The sequence below is a fragment of the Nylanderia fulva genome, unplaced genomic scaffold, assembly GCF_048542155.1.
Source record: "Nylanderia fulva isolate GAGA-0341 unplaced genomic scaffold, ASM4854215v1 Scaffold245, whole genome shotgun sequence".
In the NCBI taxonomy this organism is placed as follows: Eukaryota; Metazoa; Arthropoda; class Insecta; order Hymenoptera; family Formicidae; genus Nylanderia; species Nylanderia fulva.
The window spans coordinates 12,501-30,042 of NW_028190309.1; the positions used below are offsets into that span (position 1 = coordinate 12,501).

A 17,542-nucleotide genomic window follows, 5' to 3' on the forward strand; every position below is an offset into this window, starting at 1 on the left:
TCTGACTTCGAGAGATCATTCGGTCGTCCGACCCGGAGGTGCCGCCCGGCCCGGAGGTACCGTCGGTGCTTATACCTTATTGTCCCGGCATTTCGTTTGTTTCCTTCTTAATTAATGCTAATTATCGTTGTTTGACATTCGCCATACGGCTATCGTGATAATATTTTATCGTACAATAGGACTTTTCGATCGTTCGCTCTCCGCGACAATGTCTCGATTGAACGCGCCTTTCGACGCTCGCGCTCGCATACGGCCGTGCGTAGGACCGTGCGTCGCCGACCGCCTGGCCGGCCGGTTGGGTACTATAAGAGGTACGTCGCGCTCGGCGCGTCGAACGAGTCGAGCGAGTCCGGACGAGTCGTAAACGTACTTTCTCGAGTCTCTCGCCACTCCGGCGTGTTTCGACCGCTCTCCGTACCGTCGCCGACCGCTTGGCCGGTCGGTTGGGTACTATAAGAGGTAGGCAGAGATTAATATTGTACGTGTCGCGCTCTCGACGTTGACAAACGAAGAATCGCCCGAACGGGTCGAGAACGGATTTTGTCGAGTCGCGACTCTGACACGGAGAGAACATTTATATAAAATGTTTGATTTGGAAACCACGAATATATAAAATAATATACGATCGTCGCAGAACGCGCCGCCGCCAAGTCTTCTCATGCTTGGAGGTTGCGTGTCTCGCGAGAACGTACGTTCGACTCTCGCGTCGTCTCGTATTCCTCTTCGCCGGAGATTACGGTGCGGCTCTTCTCGTTCGTCGCCGAACGCGCGCAAAATTAACGCACACTTATTTATTACGAGCACAGCATTGCCACGAGTCGGTGTCGCAAGACCGAATGGCTCTTATGTGGCGCGCACGCCTCTAGTGTGTTGGCCGCGCGGTTCCCTCTCGTTTCGTACGCAGCAGCGGAATCGTCGCGCTTACCGAGCATCTACTCCACGGATACGAGTTTGCGGGAAGAGTTGCTTCTTCCCGCTCGCTTTGTACGCCGTAGCGAAATCTTATTGCTGGTCGTGTGCGGTTAAACGCGTACGAACCAGACAGAACAGTCCTCGACGTCTAAGCATCGCCATCGTCGATCTAGCGTCAGGGTGAATCGCGCGGTCTCTCGAGACCGCGCATCATAACATTTGGGAGAATAAGAACACGAGTATTTTGATCTTGTGGATTTTTGAACGGAGAGGAGGAGGAAGAAGAGAGGCGGCGGCGTCGGGGGTTTACTCTCGCCTCCGTCGTTCTCTCGTACGCTTTACATAATAGCGTTAAACACAGCAGAGTGTCGCCGACCGGCTGAGCAAGACCGGCGGCAAATAAAATGGCACATACGAGCGTGTCGCGCGCGCGTCGGTGTTTCAGGCATCGAACGCGCGCGCGCGCGAAAAAGAGCTAGCGACGAGTCTTCGGGCTCGCTCGCGAGTTACTCCCTTGCGAGTAACCGAACACGAAGCTCCCTGGTTGATCCTGCCAGTAGTCATATGCTTGTCTCAAAGATTAAGCCATGCATGTCTCAGTGCATGCCGAATTAAGGTGAAACCGCGAATGGCTCATTAAATCAGTTATGGTTCATTAGATTGTACCCACATTTACTTGGATAACTGTGGTAATTCTAGAGCTAATACATGCAAAATAGAGTCCCGACCAGTGATGGAAGGGACGCTTTTATTAGATCAAAACCAATCGGTGGCGGGCGGCTCGCCGTTCGTCCACCGTTTATTTTGGTGACTCTCAATAACTTTGTGCTGATCGCACGGTCCTAGCACCGGCGACGCATCTTTCAAATGTTTGCCTTATCAACTGTCGATGGTAGGTTCTGCGCCTACCATGGTTGTAACGGGTAACGGGGAATCAGGGTTCGATTCCGGAGAGGGAGCCTGAGAAACGGCTACCACATCCAAGGGAGGCAGCAGGCGCGCAGATTACCCACTCCCGGCACGGGGAGGTAGTGACGAAAAATAACGATACGGGACTCATCCGAGGCCCCGTAATCGGAATGAGTACACTTTAAATCCTTTAACGAGGATCCATTGGAGGGCAAGTCTGGTGCCAGCAGCCGCGGTAATTCCAGCTCCAATAGCGTATATTAAAGTTGTTGCGGTTAAAAAGCTCGTAGTTGAATCTGTGTCGCACACCGTCGGTTCACCGCTCGCGGTGTTTAACTGGCGTGATGTGGGACGTCCTACCGGTGGGCTTAGCCTCGCGAGGGGCGGCCCAACTAATATCCCGTCGCGGTGCTCTTTACTGAGTGTCGAGTCGGGCCGGTACGTTTACTTTGAACAAATTAGAGTGCTTAAAGCAGGCTACCTTCGCCTGAATACTGCGTGCATGGAATAATGGAATAGGACCTCGGTTCTATTTTGTTGGTTTTCGGAACCCCGAGGTAATGATTAATAGGGACAGATGGGGGCATTCGTATTGCGACGTTAGAGGTGAAATTCTTGGATCGTCGCAAGACGGACAGAAGCGAAAGCATTTGCCAAAAATGTTTTCATTAATCAAGAACGAAAGTTAGAGGTTCGAAGGCGATCAGATACCGCCCTAGTTCTAACCATAAACGATGCCAGCTAGCGATCCGCCGAAGTTCCTCCGATGACTCGGCGGGCAGCTTCCGGGAAACCAAAGCTTTTGGGTTCCGGGGGAAATATGGTTGCAAAGCTGAAACTTAAAGGAATTGACGGAAGGGCACCACCAGGAGTGGAGCCTGCGGCTTAATTTGACTCAACACGGGAAACCTCACCAGGCCCAGACACCGGAAAGATTGACAGATTGATAGCTCTTTCTTGATTCGGTGGGTGGTGGTGCATGGCCGTTCTTAGTTGGTGGAGCGATTTGTCTGGTTAATTCCGATAACGAACGAGACTCTAGCCTGCTAAATAGGCGTACCCTATGGTATCGCGGAACTTTTGAAAGAAAATCTGCCCGATTTTTTAGAAGAAGTGCCACTATTTGAAAGAAATAAAATGTTCTTTCAACAAGACGGTGCTTGACCACACAACGCCAGGATTGTAACAAACTACTTGAACGAGCAGTGTTCGAGATTCGAACGGTAATAACCCGCGGACAAGAAAGCGTTAAAATATTCATGCATCTCGATCATGCCTCATGCAGCATGCATATAATTTATTAATTAATATCGTGGTCTAACATGCGTATTTTAAATTATATTTAAATTAGCGCTCGGCCGCGAGAGTATACGGATACTCCGCGCCTTCGAAAACAAGCGCTTAAAACAGTCTAAATTGTAAACACCGCTGTCGCGCGAGAGGAGAGAAAAACAAGTAAATAATTACAGTAAACGTTCCTTCACCCTTAATATCACAATAGAACGACAGCAAATGTACTCGAATATTCTAGAATTACAAGGCGTATATAAGCCTCCTCTCTCGCGACCGCGGCGCTTTTTCCGATTGCTCATCGCGAATAAAGTGTGTTCATACGATAAAGATTGCTTGTCTTTGTCTAATTCATTACCGTTGCTTGCGGACACTTAGTAATTTACGACTCGGCTAATTCTCTCGGTAAATTCGGTGCGGTATATTAATTGTAATTTTTGTTAATAGTTTATATAAATATATTTTTTTTGTGAACGTTACGCGTGTGTCGAGTGTTGTGTCTATTTCTCGGTCTCGCTTCCGACCACGTCCTATCCATCTTTCCGTCGCGCACATTTTTTGGTCCTTCGAGCCGGATTCCTCCGGAACCTCCTGTGAATCCGGTGCCACGGAAGCGATTGTGATTGAGTGTCGGTGACCAGTGCTTCTGGAACAGAGAAACATTGTTAGAAATGACAGACACGAAGGCGATCATTGCCACCGCCACGGTGCTGTACGGCAAGATCTCGCGCGCGTTCGAGAACCTGCGGAAGCTCGGCGAGGCCAATATGACCCTCGGCGCGGTGGAGGCCCGGCTTCAAAATCTCGAGAAGCTATGGGATAAATTCGACGCTCTTAATGATACGTTAGCCGATCGGGTTGACGAAATAAAGCATGAGGTCTACGCTAAACAGGACATCCCGTCCTTAGGCGAGGAAGCTTACCTGCTGAACAAGGGCCTCATGCTCGATCTGAAGAGCGCTCTCCAGCTGCAGCTACAGGCAGCCAGTTCTACCGCGGCCGCGACAACTAGTCCCGCTCCTCGGACAGCGCTGCCAAAAATCCAACCGCCTACCTTCGCCGGGAAATACGAGGATTGGCCTTCATTCCGGGATCTGTTCCAATCCCTCATCGGCCGGAATCAGGCAGCAAAACCTGTGGAGAAGTTACACTACTTAAAACTTTGTGTGAAGGGTGACGCCGATCTGCTGATTCGTAACCTCAGCACCACAGAAGACAACTATGAAATCGCCTGGAAAACTCTAAGCGATTATTACGAGAACAAAAGATTGCTGACTCGTAATTATCTGAATAATTTCTTAGCGTTGACCAAGATGAAAAGCGAATCCGCCGCTGAATTGAGGAGGCTTTTCCATGGAGTAAAAACAACTGTCAGCTCCCTGAAGAGCATAGACCGACCGATAGACCGCACGGAGGATCTCTTCGTCCACCTCGTCGTAGAGCTCCTCGACAGCCGCTCTAGGCGAGAATGGGAGAGTGATATAAGTCACACCACGAGTCCGCCAAGCTACGCCTCGCTTGAGGCCTTCATAGAACGTCGGCTCCATACGTTGGAGGCGCTGTTTCCGGCCAGGAACGACAGCAGCAGCTCCAGCACTACGAAATCAACGAGGAGCCACCACGTCAAAGGCCAAGATCCAAAAGAGAAGTCCAGAAGCCGGTGCTCCATCTGCCAGGGGGACCACTTTGTTATGTTCTGCGGCGACTATAAGGATAAGACGGCGATGGCGCGTAAGCAGCTCGTCCGTGAGCATAAGCTCTGCTCAAACTGCCTTGGCCGGCATCAATCTTCCGAGTGCTCTTCGAAGAAGACGTGTACAGCGTGTGGCAGTCGACATCACTCCTCGCTTCACGATGCATTCCGGGAAGCCGAGGCCGCCACGACGTCTCACGTGGCTCAAGGCGCAGACTCTTCCTCCGCAACGGTGCTGCTCGCTACGGCTAGGGTCCGCGTCCTCGACTGCCACGGAAGCTGGCAGTCCGCTCGCGCTCTGATCGACCAGGGCTCCGAATCCTCCATCATTTCGGAGCGATTAGCGCAGCGCTTACGACTCCCTAGAAAAGCAGCCGCCGTTAGTGTCTATGGAGTCGGAGAGAAAAGGACCGGAGTGACAAAGGGGAAGGTGAGACTCACCCTGCAGTCGCGCAGAGGGGAATCGCCCACCTTCGTCAACGCTTTGGTGCTGCCGAAGTTGACGCTGTTTTCCGGAGGATGCCGCAGCAGTAGACGAACCTGGACCCATCTGGAGGACCTGGAGCTCGCCGATCCGGAATTCTGCTCCTCGGACCCCGTCGACATCCTACTGGGAGCCGACGTATATGGGACCATCATCCGTCAGGGTCTACGAAAAGGAGGTTCTAAGGATCCAGTAGCTCAACAAACCTCGTTGGGCTGGATTCTCTCAGGTACAGTTAGCTCGACGGCGCCCAGCCAACACATCTCCGCTCATCACTGCCAAATCGAGGAGGACATCACCTGCTTGGTGCGGCGGTTCTGGGAGCAGGAGGAAGTCCACCGGCCATCTCCGACCCTCACCAAGGCGGAACTAGAGTGCGAGGAGCACTACCGCCGTCATCACTCGCGCTCTCCTGACGGCAGGTACATAGTGCGGCTGCCAACGATCGAGCCTCTCCCGGATCTGTCTGGGACTCGTCGCGCCGCCAGTCGTGCTCTGCAACAGACGGAGAAAAGGTTAGAGAAAGATGCCGACTTTAAGGACATGTACGTAGAGTTCATGCAAAAGTACAAGGAACTGCGACATATGATGCTTGCACCAGCGCCAGCTGAGCCACAACGAGGTACCTGTTACCTGCCGCATCACGGGGTCCTGCGTCCGGACAGCACTTCCACTAAGCTGAGGGTCGTGTTCAACGGCTCGAGCTCCTTGCCGAACGGGGACTCTCTCAACCAATTTCTTCTGACTGGACCGAATCTGCTTCCTGCGCTGGCTGACATCCTGCTGCGTTGGCGACGCCACAGATACGTCTTCGCTGCCGATATCGAAAAGATGTATCGGCAGATCCTAGTGCATCCGGACGATCGAAGCCTGCAGCGAATCCTGTGGAGAGACGACTCTAAGAACGACGTCCAGGAGTTCTGGCTATGCACGGTCACTTACGGGCTCTCATGCGCCCCGTATCTGGCCATCCGTACCTTACGCCAACTCGCCGAGGACGAAGAGCATCGCTTTCCGAAAGGCGCCGACATCCTGCGGAGCGATGTCTACATGGATGACATACTTCAATTAATGTTGGTAAACAAACGCATTTTTTAAGCCAGTTATTTTCCGTAGGGGGGTTAAAGGGGGTATTGAAATTAAATCTCAAATATGAGATTATTTCATATTTAAAATCTTGGCCGTGTCCAAGTAAAATTTGGTGCCTTGTGCACCGGTATTTAATTCTAACGGAAAATTATTTAGTTTCGTTAGGATAACGCATTGTCATCCGCGATTTGGCTCTTGTTGCCCGTCTTATACGTTAAAAATCTACTATGTTAGGCAATATTCTCCTCTTCGGCGTGGTTTTCGAGCCAGGTATCGCATTTATGACTTTGTTATTCGACCCATCGCATTGTCGGTAGAATTTCGAAACATGTATAATTGTATTTGCGTGCTCGAACAGCCGAAAGAGGCGAATATTTGCTAAGGCTCAGTGCCTATTGAAAATTGAGAGCGTCTTTATAATTTAGAAATATTTACTCGAAAATTGTAAAAGGTTTTTTCACCTTCTGATTACTTGCCCTCGTTATTCGATCGCAAGGAATTATTGCATTGATCTCTTGTTTGATTTCTTGGTTGATTGAAAATTGATTTATTGTCTTCATCGTACGTTGAAGACTACCGTTGGCTATATTTCGCATATTCGCATACGTTCAAATGCGAGGCGGGCGGTATGTTTAAAATTGTCACGTATTTTCGGAGCGACGAAGCAAGGTTAATCGTAGAAATTGAAAATATTCGACGCCGAAATGTTATTCCGGTTGTTTTCGATTCCGCGAGCGAGGAATCTACAAAAACTCGCCTTTGTCTCGCGTTTCGGAGCGTGATGGGGCAATCGTCTGCGAATAGGATTTCAGCACGTGTGCCACGCGTCGATCGGATGAGCCTTAGCTGCCGAATTCCGCGAGGATCAAAAATGAGTCTACTCGAGGAGTCTGAACTGAAGAGACGTCTCCGTGTATATCAGCGAAAAGAGCATCGCGCGAATTTATCTCGTTCTAGAGCGAACTTCCGCGTTTTAATCTTGTCTGCGAGAGTTTTGAATAAAACTGCTTTGCCTCAAAAGTGAATTTCTCCACCTTTACAATTTTCTCCGCATCCAGTCTCCTTCGTATCTACGAGCCGACTTATAAATAAATAAATTTGCCTCTGCGCGGAAAATTAAAACAAATCGAAGGTTCTCGCACAACTTGTGAACTGCAGGACACATGAACATCGACATTTCGAACGCACATTGCGGTCCACGGATACAATTCCCGGACCACGCCTGGCTGAGAGTCGTTTTAGTACCCCTAAACTACTTGCGCCCGAAAAGCGCGCACGGCCACGACGCGGGCGACCAGAGAATGGCGCGCGCGTCGCCTGTGCCCTGTGCAACGCTTACAATGGGCGTACGAGCGATCGTTGGACGTTCGCCCGAGGTGTCTGTGCCGCGCCGACCAGCCGCGGCGCAAATCCTTGCGTCGTCTGAAATGACACACCGAAATAATAATGAGAAAGAGAAGCGCACAAGCGTGTAAAACGTTGGCGAACGCGCGCCCAGGGAATGCTGCGCGAATTAAGAGGGGGAGCGTGTTTGTGTATCCAAGTCGTGTGTGTACGCGAGAGCCGAGGAGAAATGGAATGAGAGTAAGAGCGCGCGCGAAGGGAGCAACAAACGGCCAAAAAAAGGGTCAGGGCGGGCGGTGAATGGCACCGCTTTCCCTAGAGCGGCGCGTGCGTCGTTGTCTCCCGAAAGTAGGTAGCGCATGTCTCACCGTCTCTCCTCTCCGTACATCACACAGACTGACTGACTGCTCTCGCACTCTGTGCCGCGTCTCTTGGTGCGATAGCGCTCGCGCGCCTTATGCCGAGGCGCCCTTGCCCGCACACATAACGGTATTACGGAGAAATATACGGCGCGTCGTCGTCCGGCGGAGAGAGCATTCGTAATCCTTTACCTCTTTACGGAGAAGGGTTTTGAATCGCGAGCCGACCGCGTGTCCGAGTCCACGAAATTTTCGTAAAGCAAAAAAAAAGGACCGGCGCGCCGCGTCGTGTACTCGTCGAATCGATTCCGCCCGAATTTCGTATATAAAAGAGAAAGGAGAGCCGAGAATTTCGAACCCCGCGATATATCGTCTCCATTACCACCAACGAGTGTGTGTGCGGTTAGCGAGCGCCCCGGCGATTTGCCTTCTCGCGTATTTCGTGTGCTGCCGCTGCTGCTCTCTCGTCGACGCTCTCTCTCTCTCCCTCTTATATATTATAGAAGAGAGACGACGATGAGCGACGCGGAGGAGGCAAACGGCTACGAAAACTCACTATGCGACGACCTCAGAGCAGGCGAGATTACCCGCTGAATTTAAGCATATTATTAAGCGGAGGAAAAGAAACTGACCAGGATTTCCTTAGTAGCGGCGAGCGAACAGGAAAGAGCCCAGCACCGAATCCCGCGGTTCCGCCGCAGGGAAATGTGGTGTTCGAAAGGATCCGCTTATCCCGAGGTGCCGCGTCGCGTCCAAGTCCATCTTGAATGGGGCCACTTACCCGTAGAGGGTGCCAGGCCCGTAGCGACCGGTGCGCGCCTCGGGAGAATCTCTCCTTAGAATCGGGTTGCTTGAGAGTGCAGCTCTAAGTGGGTGGTAAACTCCATCTAAGGCTAGGCTAAATACGACCACGAGACCGATAGCGAACAAGTACCGTGAGGGAAAGTTGAAAAGAACTTTGAAAAGAGAGTTCAAAAGTACGTGAAACCGTTCAGGGGTAAACCTAAGAAACCCAAAAGATCGAACGGGGAAATTCATCGTCAGCGGCGCTGGCTTCGCGTCGGTCGGCGATGTCCCGCGGAGTCCGTGCAAATCGATCGTCGGAACTGGGTATAGGGGCGAAAGACTAATTGAACCATCTAGTAGCTGGTTTCCTCCGAAGTTTCCCTTAGGATAGCTGGCACTCGGCCGTTCCGCACGGAACGCGCGCGAGTCTCATCTGGTAAAGCGACTTGATTAGAGGCCTTGGGGCCAAAACGACCTCAACCTATTCTCAAACTTTAAATGGGTGAGATCTCTGGCTTTCTTGAATTATGAAGCCACGAGCATCTTCGAATCAGAGTGCCAAGTGGGCCATTTTTGGTAAGCAGAACTGGAACTGGCGTGGTGAGATGAACCAAACGCAGAGATAAGGCGCCCAACTCGACGCTCATGGGACACCATGAAAGGCGTTGGTTGCTTAAGACAGCAGAACGGTGGCCATGGAAGTCGGAATCCGCTAAGGAGTGTGTAAAACTCACCTGCCGAAGCAACTAGCCTTGAAAATGGATGGCGCTGAAGCGTCGAGCCTATACTCTGCCGTCAGTGGCAAGTGGGGCGGCAACCGAAAGCGGGCGTTAGTCTTCTCTCGCGTCGTCACGAAGCCCTGACGAGTAGGAGTGTCGCGACGGTGAGCGCAGAAAAGTCTAGGCGCGAGCTTGCCTGGAGCCGCCGTCGGTGCAGATCTTGGTGGTAGTAGCAAATACTCCAGCGAGGCCCTGGAGGACTGACGTGGAGAAGGGTTTCGTGTGAACAGCCGTTGCACACGAGTCAGTCGATCCTAAGCCTAGGAGAAATCCTATGTCAATGACGGCGTACAATATACTGAGTGTCGAGAAATAATAATAAATATTATACGAAAGACACACGCCCGTCGGGCAAAAGGGAATCCGGTTCCTATTCCGGAACCCGGCAGCGGAACCGCATACAATTCGGGCCCTTGTAAGAGTGTTCGTCGGGGTAACCCAAAATGACCTGGAGACGCCGTCGGGAGATCCGGGAAGAGTTTTCTTTTCTGTATAAGCATTCGAGTTTCCTGGAAACCTCTAGCAGGGAGATAGGGTTTGGAACGCGAAGAGCACCGCAGTTGCGGCGGTGTCCGGATCTTCCCCTCGGACCTTGAAAATCCAGGAGAGGGCCACGTGGAGGTGTCGCGCCGGTTCGTACCCATATCCGCAGCAGGTCTCCAAGGTAAAGAGCCTCTAGTCGATAGAATAATGTAGGTAAGGGAAGTCGGCAAATTGGATTCGTAACTTCGGAATAAGGATTGGCTCTGAGAAGCGGGGCTGACGTGCCGGGCCTGGGCGAGGTGAACGGTCGGCGTTCTCGTTCTCGCGCCGGTCCCGGGATCCGAGCTCGGTCCCGTGCCTTGGCCTCCCGCGGATCTTCCTTGCTGCGAGGCTTCCGTGGCGGCGCAAGCCGTCGTGGTCGTCCTCTTCGGCCGCCATTCAACGCTCAGCTCAGAACTGGCACGGACTAGGGGAATCCAACTGTCTAATTAAAACAAAGCATTGCGATGGCCCTCGCGGGTGTTGACGCAATGTGATTTCTGCCCAGTGCTCTGAATGTTAACGTGAAGAAATTCAAGCAAGCGCGGGTAAACGGCGGGAGTAACTATGACTCTCTTAAGGGAGCCGCCGATTTTGGTGGTTTCCATGCGCCAACCCCACCTCCTCGCGGTGAGAGTCGGGCAACGTCGGAACCAACCTCCCGGCGGCCAACGGGGCTCTGGCTTGGCGGAGCGGCAACGCTCCGTCCGGGTCCGTGGGGTTGCCAGCCCTTCGGGTCTGTTTACGGCAGGCACCACAAGAAGAGAAAAATATTAATCTCCGGCGGCAGCCTCGGGCCGCCGGTCCTGTCGTCCCTTCGCCACCCTCTCCTGACCCCTCTCCAGGCTCTTCTCGTCGGCCGCCCGCTAGGCCACGACGCCGCCCAACACCCGCTGCCCCTGTCCCTGCTACCCCGCAAGCCCCGCAATTCCCATGCCCACACTGTGATCGTGCGTTCACCACGAAGACCGGACTCGGCCTCCATCGCCGATGTGCACACGAGGCCATCGTCAACGAGGAGGTTAACGTCGAGAGGGTTAACCGCCAATGGAGCGACGAAGAGAAGCGCATGATGACGAGGGAGGAGGCGCTTGCCGCGAATCGAGGCGTTAGGTTTATGAATTCAACCTTACGTTGCTTCTTCCCGCTCGCTTTGTACGCCGTAGCGAAATCTTATTGCTGGTCGTGTGCGGTTAAACGCGTACGAACCAGACAGAACAGTCCTCGACGTCTAAGCATCGCCATCGTCGATCTAGCGTCAGGGTGAATCGCGCGGTCTCTCGAGACCGCGCATCATAACATTTGGGAGAATAAGAACACGAGTATTTTGATCTTGTGGATTTTTGAACGGAGAGGAGGAGGAAGAAGAGAGGCGGCGGCGTCGGGGGTTTACTCTCGCCTCCGTCGTTCTCTCGTACGCTTTACATAATAGCGTTAAACACAGCAGAGTGTCGCCGACCGGCTGAGCAAGACCGGCGGCAAATAAAATGGCACATACGAGCGTGTCGCGCGCGCGTCGGTGTTTCAGCATCGAATGCGCGCGCGCGCGAAAAAGAGCTAGCGACGAGTCTTCGGGCTCGCTCGCGAGTTACTCCCTCGCGAGTAACCGAACACGAAGCTCCCTGGTTGATCCTGCCAGTAGTCATATGCTTGTTTCAAAGATTAAGTTATGCATGTCTCAGTGCATGCCGAATTAAGGTGAAACCGCGAATGGCTCATTAAATCAGTTATGGTTCATTAGATTGTACCCACATTTACTTGGATAACTGTGGTAATTCTAGAGCTAATACATGCAAAACAGTGTCCCGACCAGTGATGGAAAGGACGCTTTTATTAGATCAAAACCAATCGGTGGCGGGCGGCTCGCCGTTTGTCCACCGTTTATTTTGGTGACTCTGAATAACTTTGTGCTGATCGCACGGTCCTAGCACCGGCGACGCATCTTTCAAATGTTTGCCTTATCAACTGTCGATGGTAGGTTCTGCGCCTTCCATGGTTGTAACGGGTAACGGGGAATCAGGGTTCGATTCCGGAGAGGGAGCCTGAGAAACGGCTACCACATCCAAGGAAGGCAGCAGGCGCGCAAATTACCCACTCCCGGCACGGGGAGGTAGTGACGAAAAATAACGATACGGGACTCATCCGAGGCCCCGTAATCGGAATGAGTACACTTTAAATCCTTTAACGAGGATCCATTGGAGGGCAAGTCTGGTGCCAGCAGCCGCGGTAATTCCAGCTCCAATAGCGTATATTAAAGTTGTTGCGGTTAAAAAGCTCGTAGTTGAATCTATGTCGCACACCGTCGGTTCACCGCTCGCGGTGTTCAACTGGCGTGATGTGGGACGTCCTACCGGTGGGCTTAGCCTCGCGAGGGGCGGCCCAACTAATATCCCGTCGCGGTGCTCTTTACTGAGTGTCGAGTCGGGCCGGTACGTTTACTTTGAACAAATTAGAGTGCTTAAAGCAGGCTACATTCGCCTGAATACTGCGTGCATGGAATAATGGAATAGGACCTCGGTTCTATTTTGTTGGTTTTCGGAACCCCGAGGTAATGATTAATAGGGACAGATGGGGGCATTCGTATTGCGATGTTAGAGGTGAAATTCTTGGATCGTCGCAAGACGGACAGAAGCGAAAGCATTTGCCAAAAATGTTTTCATTAATCAAGAACGAAAGTTAGAGGTTTGAAGGCGATCAGATACCGCCATAGTTCTAACCATAAACGATGCCAGCTAGCGATCCGCCGATGTTCCTCCGATGACTTGGCGGGCAGCTTCCGGGAAACCAAAGCTTTTGGGTTCCGGGGGAAATATGGTTGCAAAGCTGAAACTTAAAGGAATTGACGGATGGGCACCACCAGGAGTGGAGCCTGCGGCTTAATTTGACTCAACACGGGAAACCTCACCAGGCCCAGACACCGGAAGGATTGACAGATTGATAGCTCTTTCTTGATTCGGTGGGTGGTGGTGCATGGCCGTTCTTAGTTGGTGGAGCGATTTGTCTGGTTAATTCCGATAACGAACGGGACTCTAGCCTGCTAAATAGGCGTACCCTATGGTATCGCGGAACTTTTGAAAGAAAATCTGCCCGATTTTTTAGAAGAAGTGCCACTATTTGAAAGAAATAAAATGTTCTTTCAACAAGACGGTGCTTGACCACACAACGCCAGGATTGTAACAAACTACTTGAACGAGCAGTGTTCGAGATTCGAACGGTAATAACCCGCGGACAAGAAAGCGTTAAAATATTCATGCATCTCGATCATGCCTCATGCAGCATGCATATAATTTATTAATTAATATCGTGGTCTAACATGCGTATTTTAAATTATATTTAAATTAGCGCTCGGCCGCGAGAGTATACGGATACTCCGCGCCTTCGAAAACAAGCGCTTAAAACAGTCTAAATTGTAAACACCGCTGTCGCGCGAGAGGAGAGAAAAACAAGTAAATAATTACAGTAAACGTTCCTTCACCCTTAATATCACAATAGAACGACAGCAATTGTACTCGAATATTCTAGAATTACAAGGCGTATATAAGCCTCCTCTTTCGCGACCGCGGCGCTTTTTCCGATTGCTTATCGCGAATAAAGCGTGTTCATACGATAAAGATTGCTTGTCTTTGTCTAATTCATTACCGTTGCTTGCGGACACTTAGTAATTTACGACTCGGCTAATTCTCTCGGTAAATTCGGTGCGGTATATTAATTGTAATTTTTGTTAATAGTTTATATAAATATATTTTTTTTGTGAACGTTACGCGTGGTGTCGAGTGTGGTCTATTTCTCGGTCCTCGCTGTCGACCCACAGTCTATCCATCTTTACCGTTCGCCACATAACATTTTTTTGGTCCTTCGAGCCGGATTTCGACTCGGAACCTCCTGGAATCCCGTGTGACGGAAGCGTTGTGATTGAGTGCGGTGACCCAGTGCTTCCTGGAACAGAGAGAAACATGTTAGAAATGACAGACCGAAGGCGATCATGCCACCGCCCCGGTGCTGTACGGCAACAAGATCCGCGCGCGTTCGAGAACCTGACCAAGTAAGTCGTGGCCGAGGCGCAATATGACCCTCGTGTCGCGCGGTGTTAGAGGCCCGGCGCAAAATGATCGAAGAAGCTATGGGATATAGATTCGACACGCTCTTAATGATACTGTTTAAGCCGATCGGTTGACGAAATAAAGTGAGTGAGGTCTACGTCCACACAGGGACATCCGTCCTTTAGCGCGAGGAAGATTACCTGCGAACAAGGGCTCATGCTCGATTTGGAAGAACGTCTCCGCTGCAAGATACAGGCTTGTCCAGCTCTACCGCGGGCCGCGACCAATAGTCCCGACTCCTCTGACAGCGCTGCCAAAATCCAAAACCGGCTACCTTCGCCGGGAAATCCGAGGATTTGGCCTTTATTCCGGGATCTGTTCCAATCGATAATCGGCCGGAATCAGGCAGCAAAACCTGTCTGGAAGAAAAGTTACACTACCCTTCAACACTTTGGTGTGAGAGGGTGACGCCGATCTGCTGATTCGTAACGCTCAGAAGACCACAAGACAAACTGATGAAATCGCCGGAAACTCTAAGCTATTATAGAGAAACAAATAGAGTGCTGGACTCGTAATTATCTGAATAATTCTTTAGGCGTGACCAAGTGATAAAGCGATATCTCGCCGCTAATGAGGAGGCTTTTCCATGGAGTAACAAAACGTCAGCTCACTTGAAGAGCATAGACCGACCGATATGTATACCGATAGACGCACGGCGGTCTCTTCGTCCACCCTGTCGTAGAGCTCCGCGACAGGCCCGATCTAGGCCGAGAATGGGGAGAGTGATATAAGTCACACCACGATACGCCAAGTACGTCGCTTGAGGCCTTATGCAACTCGGCTCCATACGGGTTTTTGGAGGCGCTGTTTCCGGCAGGAACGACCAGCAGCAGCTCCAGCACTGACGTAATCAAACGAGGAGCCACCACGTCAAAGCCAAGATCCAAAAGAGAAGTCCAGAAGCCGGTTGCGGTCCATCTGCCAGGGGGAACACTTTGTTATGTTCTGCGGAGATCTATAAGTGATTAAGGACGGTCGATGGCGAGTAAGCCAGCCTCGTCCGGTGAAGCATAAGCTCTGCCTCAAACTGCCTGGCCGGCCATCATATTCTTCCGAGTGCTCTTCGAAGAAGACGTGTACAGCGTGTGGCAGTCGAAATCACATCTTCGATTTACGAGGGGCATCGGGAAAGCCGAGGCCGCCACGAGTCTCCACCGTGGCGCAAAGCGCAGACTCTTCCTCCGAAACTGTGCGCTAGCTACGGCCTAGGGGTCCGGGCGTCATCGACTGCAACGGGAACAGCTGGCAGTCCGTCGCGCTCTGATCGACCAGGGTCCGGAATCCTCCATCATTTCGGAGCGATTAGCGAGCGCTCGCTCCTAGAAGGAGCAGCCAGCCGTTAGTGTATATGGAGTCGGAGAGAAAAGGGACCGGAGAGGGACAAAGGGGAAGGTGAGACTCACCCTGCAGTCGCGCAGAAGAGGGGAATCGCCCACCTTTCGTCAACGGCTTTGGTGCTGCCGAAGGTGACGCGGTTTTCCGGGGGATGCCGCAGGCAGAGACGAACCTGGACCCATCTGGAGACCGGGAGCTCGCCTCGATCCGGAATTCTGCATCCTCGGACCCCGTCGACATCCAGGACGGGGAGCCGACGTTATGGGACAATCATACGTCAGGGTCTACGAAAGGAGGTTCGTAGGCATCCAGTAGCTCAACAAAACACGTTTGGGCTGGATTCTCTCAGGTACAGTTTAGCTCGCCGGCGCCCAGCCAACACATTTCCGCTCATCACTGCCCAAATCGAGAGGACATCACCTGCTTGGGGGCGGGCTGGTTTCTGGGAGAAGGGAGGAGTGGAAGTACACCGGCCATCTCGCGACCCTGCACCCAAGCGGAGCCTAGAGTGCGAGCGCACTTACGCCGTCATCAATCGCGCTCTCCTGAAGGCATGGGTACATTAAGTGCGGTGCCAACGTATCGAGCCTCTCACGGATCTGTTTGGGAATCGTCGCGCCGCCAGTCGTGGCTCGCAACGACGGAGAAAAGGTTAGGAAAGATGCGCTTTAAGGAAATGTACGTAGAGTTCATTGGACAAAAGTACAAGGATACTGCGACATATGATGACTTGCACCAGCGCCAGACTTGAGCAACAAACGACTTCTTTGGTACCTGTTACCTGCCGCATCAAGGGGGTGGTCCTGCGCCGCGACAGCCCTTCCACTAAGCTGAGGGTCGGTTCACACGGCGCTCGAGCTCCTTGCCGCACGGGGACTACTCTCAACAATTTCTTCTGATTGATCTCCCGTTCGCCGAATGTGCTTACTGCGCTGATCGACATCCTGCTTGCGTTGGCGATCGACACAGATACCGTCTTCACGCTGCCGATATCGAAAAAGATCTGTATCGGCAGATCCAGCTGCATTCGGCGATCGAAACGCAGCGAATCCTGTGGGAGACGGACTCTAAGCACCGACCGTCAGATGTTTGGGATATTGCACGGTCACTTACGGCTCTCATGGCCCACGTATCTGGCCATCCTGTAACTTACGCCAACTCGCGAGACGTAACGCAGCATCGCTTTCGAAGGCGACGACATCCTGCAGGGAGTGTGTCTACATGGATGCATTCTGTCCGGTGCAAAGAATCAAGAGGAAGCAGAATCTATGGTGAGGCCAGTCTGACAAATAGTTATGCAAGGTCGGGCGGGTTCACACTAAAAAAGTGGGTTACAAACGACATCCTACATGTGAGCCTAGGGAAACCGGGAACCGCGTGCCGGCCCCAAGAGGCCAGATAGATGGTGGCTGCGGAGAGACGTCAGTTCCACTCTCGGCCTCATGGGCAACCGTGCGACGAACGCTTCGCCTCGCCACCCACCTGGTCAATCTCTCAGCGGTCACCCAGAAGGTCGGTCCTTTCTTTGACGGCGCCAAATTATTCGATCCACTCGGCTGAATGTCTCCAACGACTTGTGATGGCAAAGAATCAATGTATCCAGGGCTACCCTGCGTACTAGGGTTCTCGACTGAGACGTCGTCTTTGCCAAGCGAGGAACCAGAGAATGGCTGCGCTTCCAGGAGGAGCATGCGGCATGGAGAAAGGAGAAAGAAAAAACGTAGTCGGGCCTTTCGTTGCGTTAGGAGCTACCTAGCTGGACTCCAGATCAAGGGTTCACGGATTTGCCTGTATGCCTTCCGAACGTGCCTACCGACGCAGACACGTCATCTACATGCTAAAAAACCAAACACAACGAGTTATGGAGATGTACTCTATTAGCTGAGAAGACAAGCTCGATTGGTCTGCCACTCTCGTGCCTCTTATTGGGCGCAGAAACA

General features: G+C 52.1%; 1 protein-coding gene and 3 pseudogenes across 1 annotated transcript; all 4 read left to right on the forward strand.

Annotated features, from left to right (window-relative positions):
- Positions 1–1,452: 1,452 nt before the first annotated feature.
- On the forward strand, positions 1,453–2,633 carry LOC146723012 (small subunit ribosomal RNA; annotated as a pseudogene).
- Positions 2,634–3,782: 1,149 nt separating this feature from the next.
- Positions 3,783–14,675, forward strand: LOC146723013 (uncharacterized). The gene is made up of 2 exons (XM_085483341.1): positions 3,783–6,365; positions 14,376–14,675. The coding sequence occupies exons 1-2, from the start codon at positions 3,783–3,785 to the stop codon at positions 14,673–14,675; spliced, it is 2,883 nt and encodes a 960-aa protein (XP_085339467.1).
- Positions 8,667–10,326, forward strand: LOC146723014 (large subunit ribosomal RNA; annotated as a pseudogene).
- On the forward strand, positions 11,790–12,970 carry LOC146723015 (small subunit ribosomal RNA; annotated as a pseudogene).
- Positions 14,676–17,542: the final 2,867 nt, after the last annotated feature.

Bases quoted from the DNA above. Each gene is read 5' to 3' on its own strand.
- LOC146723013 (XM_085483341.1), top strand. From the start codon at position 3,783: ATGACAGACACGAAGGCGATCATTGCCACCGCCACGGTGCTGTACGGC. The intron at 6,366-14,375 runs GTAAACAAACGC...ACGTCCACACAG, and splicing joins ACATACTTCAATTAATGTTG to GGACATCCGTCCTTTAGCGC.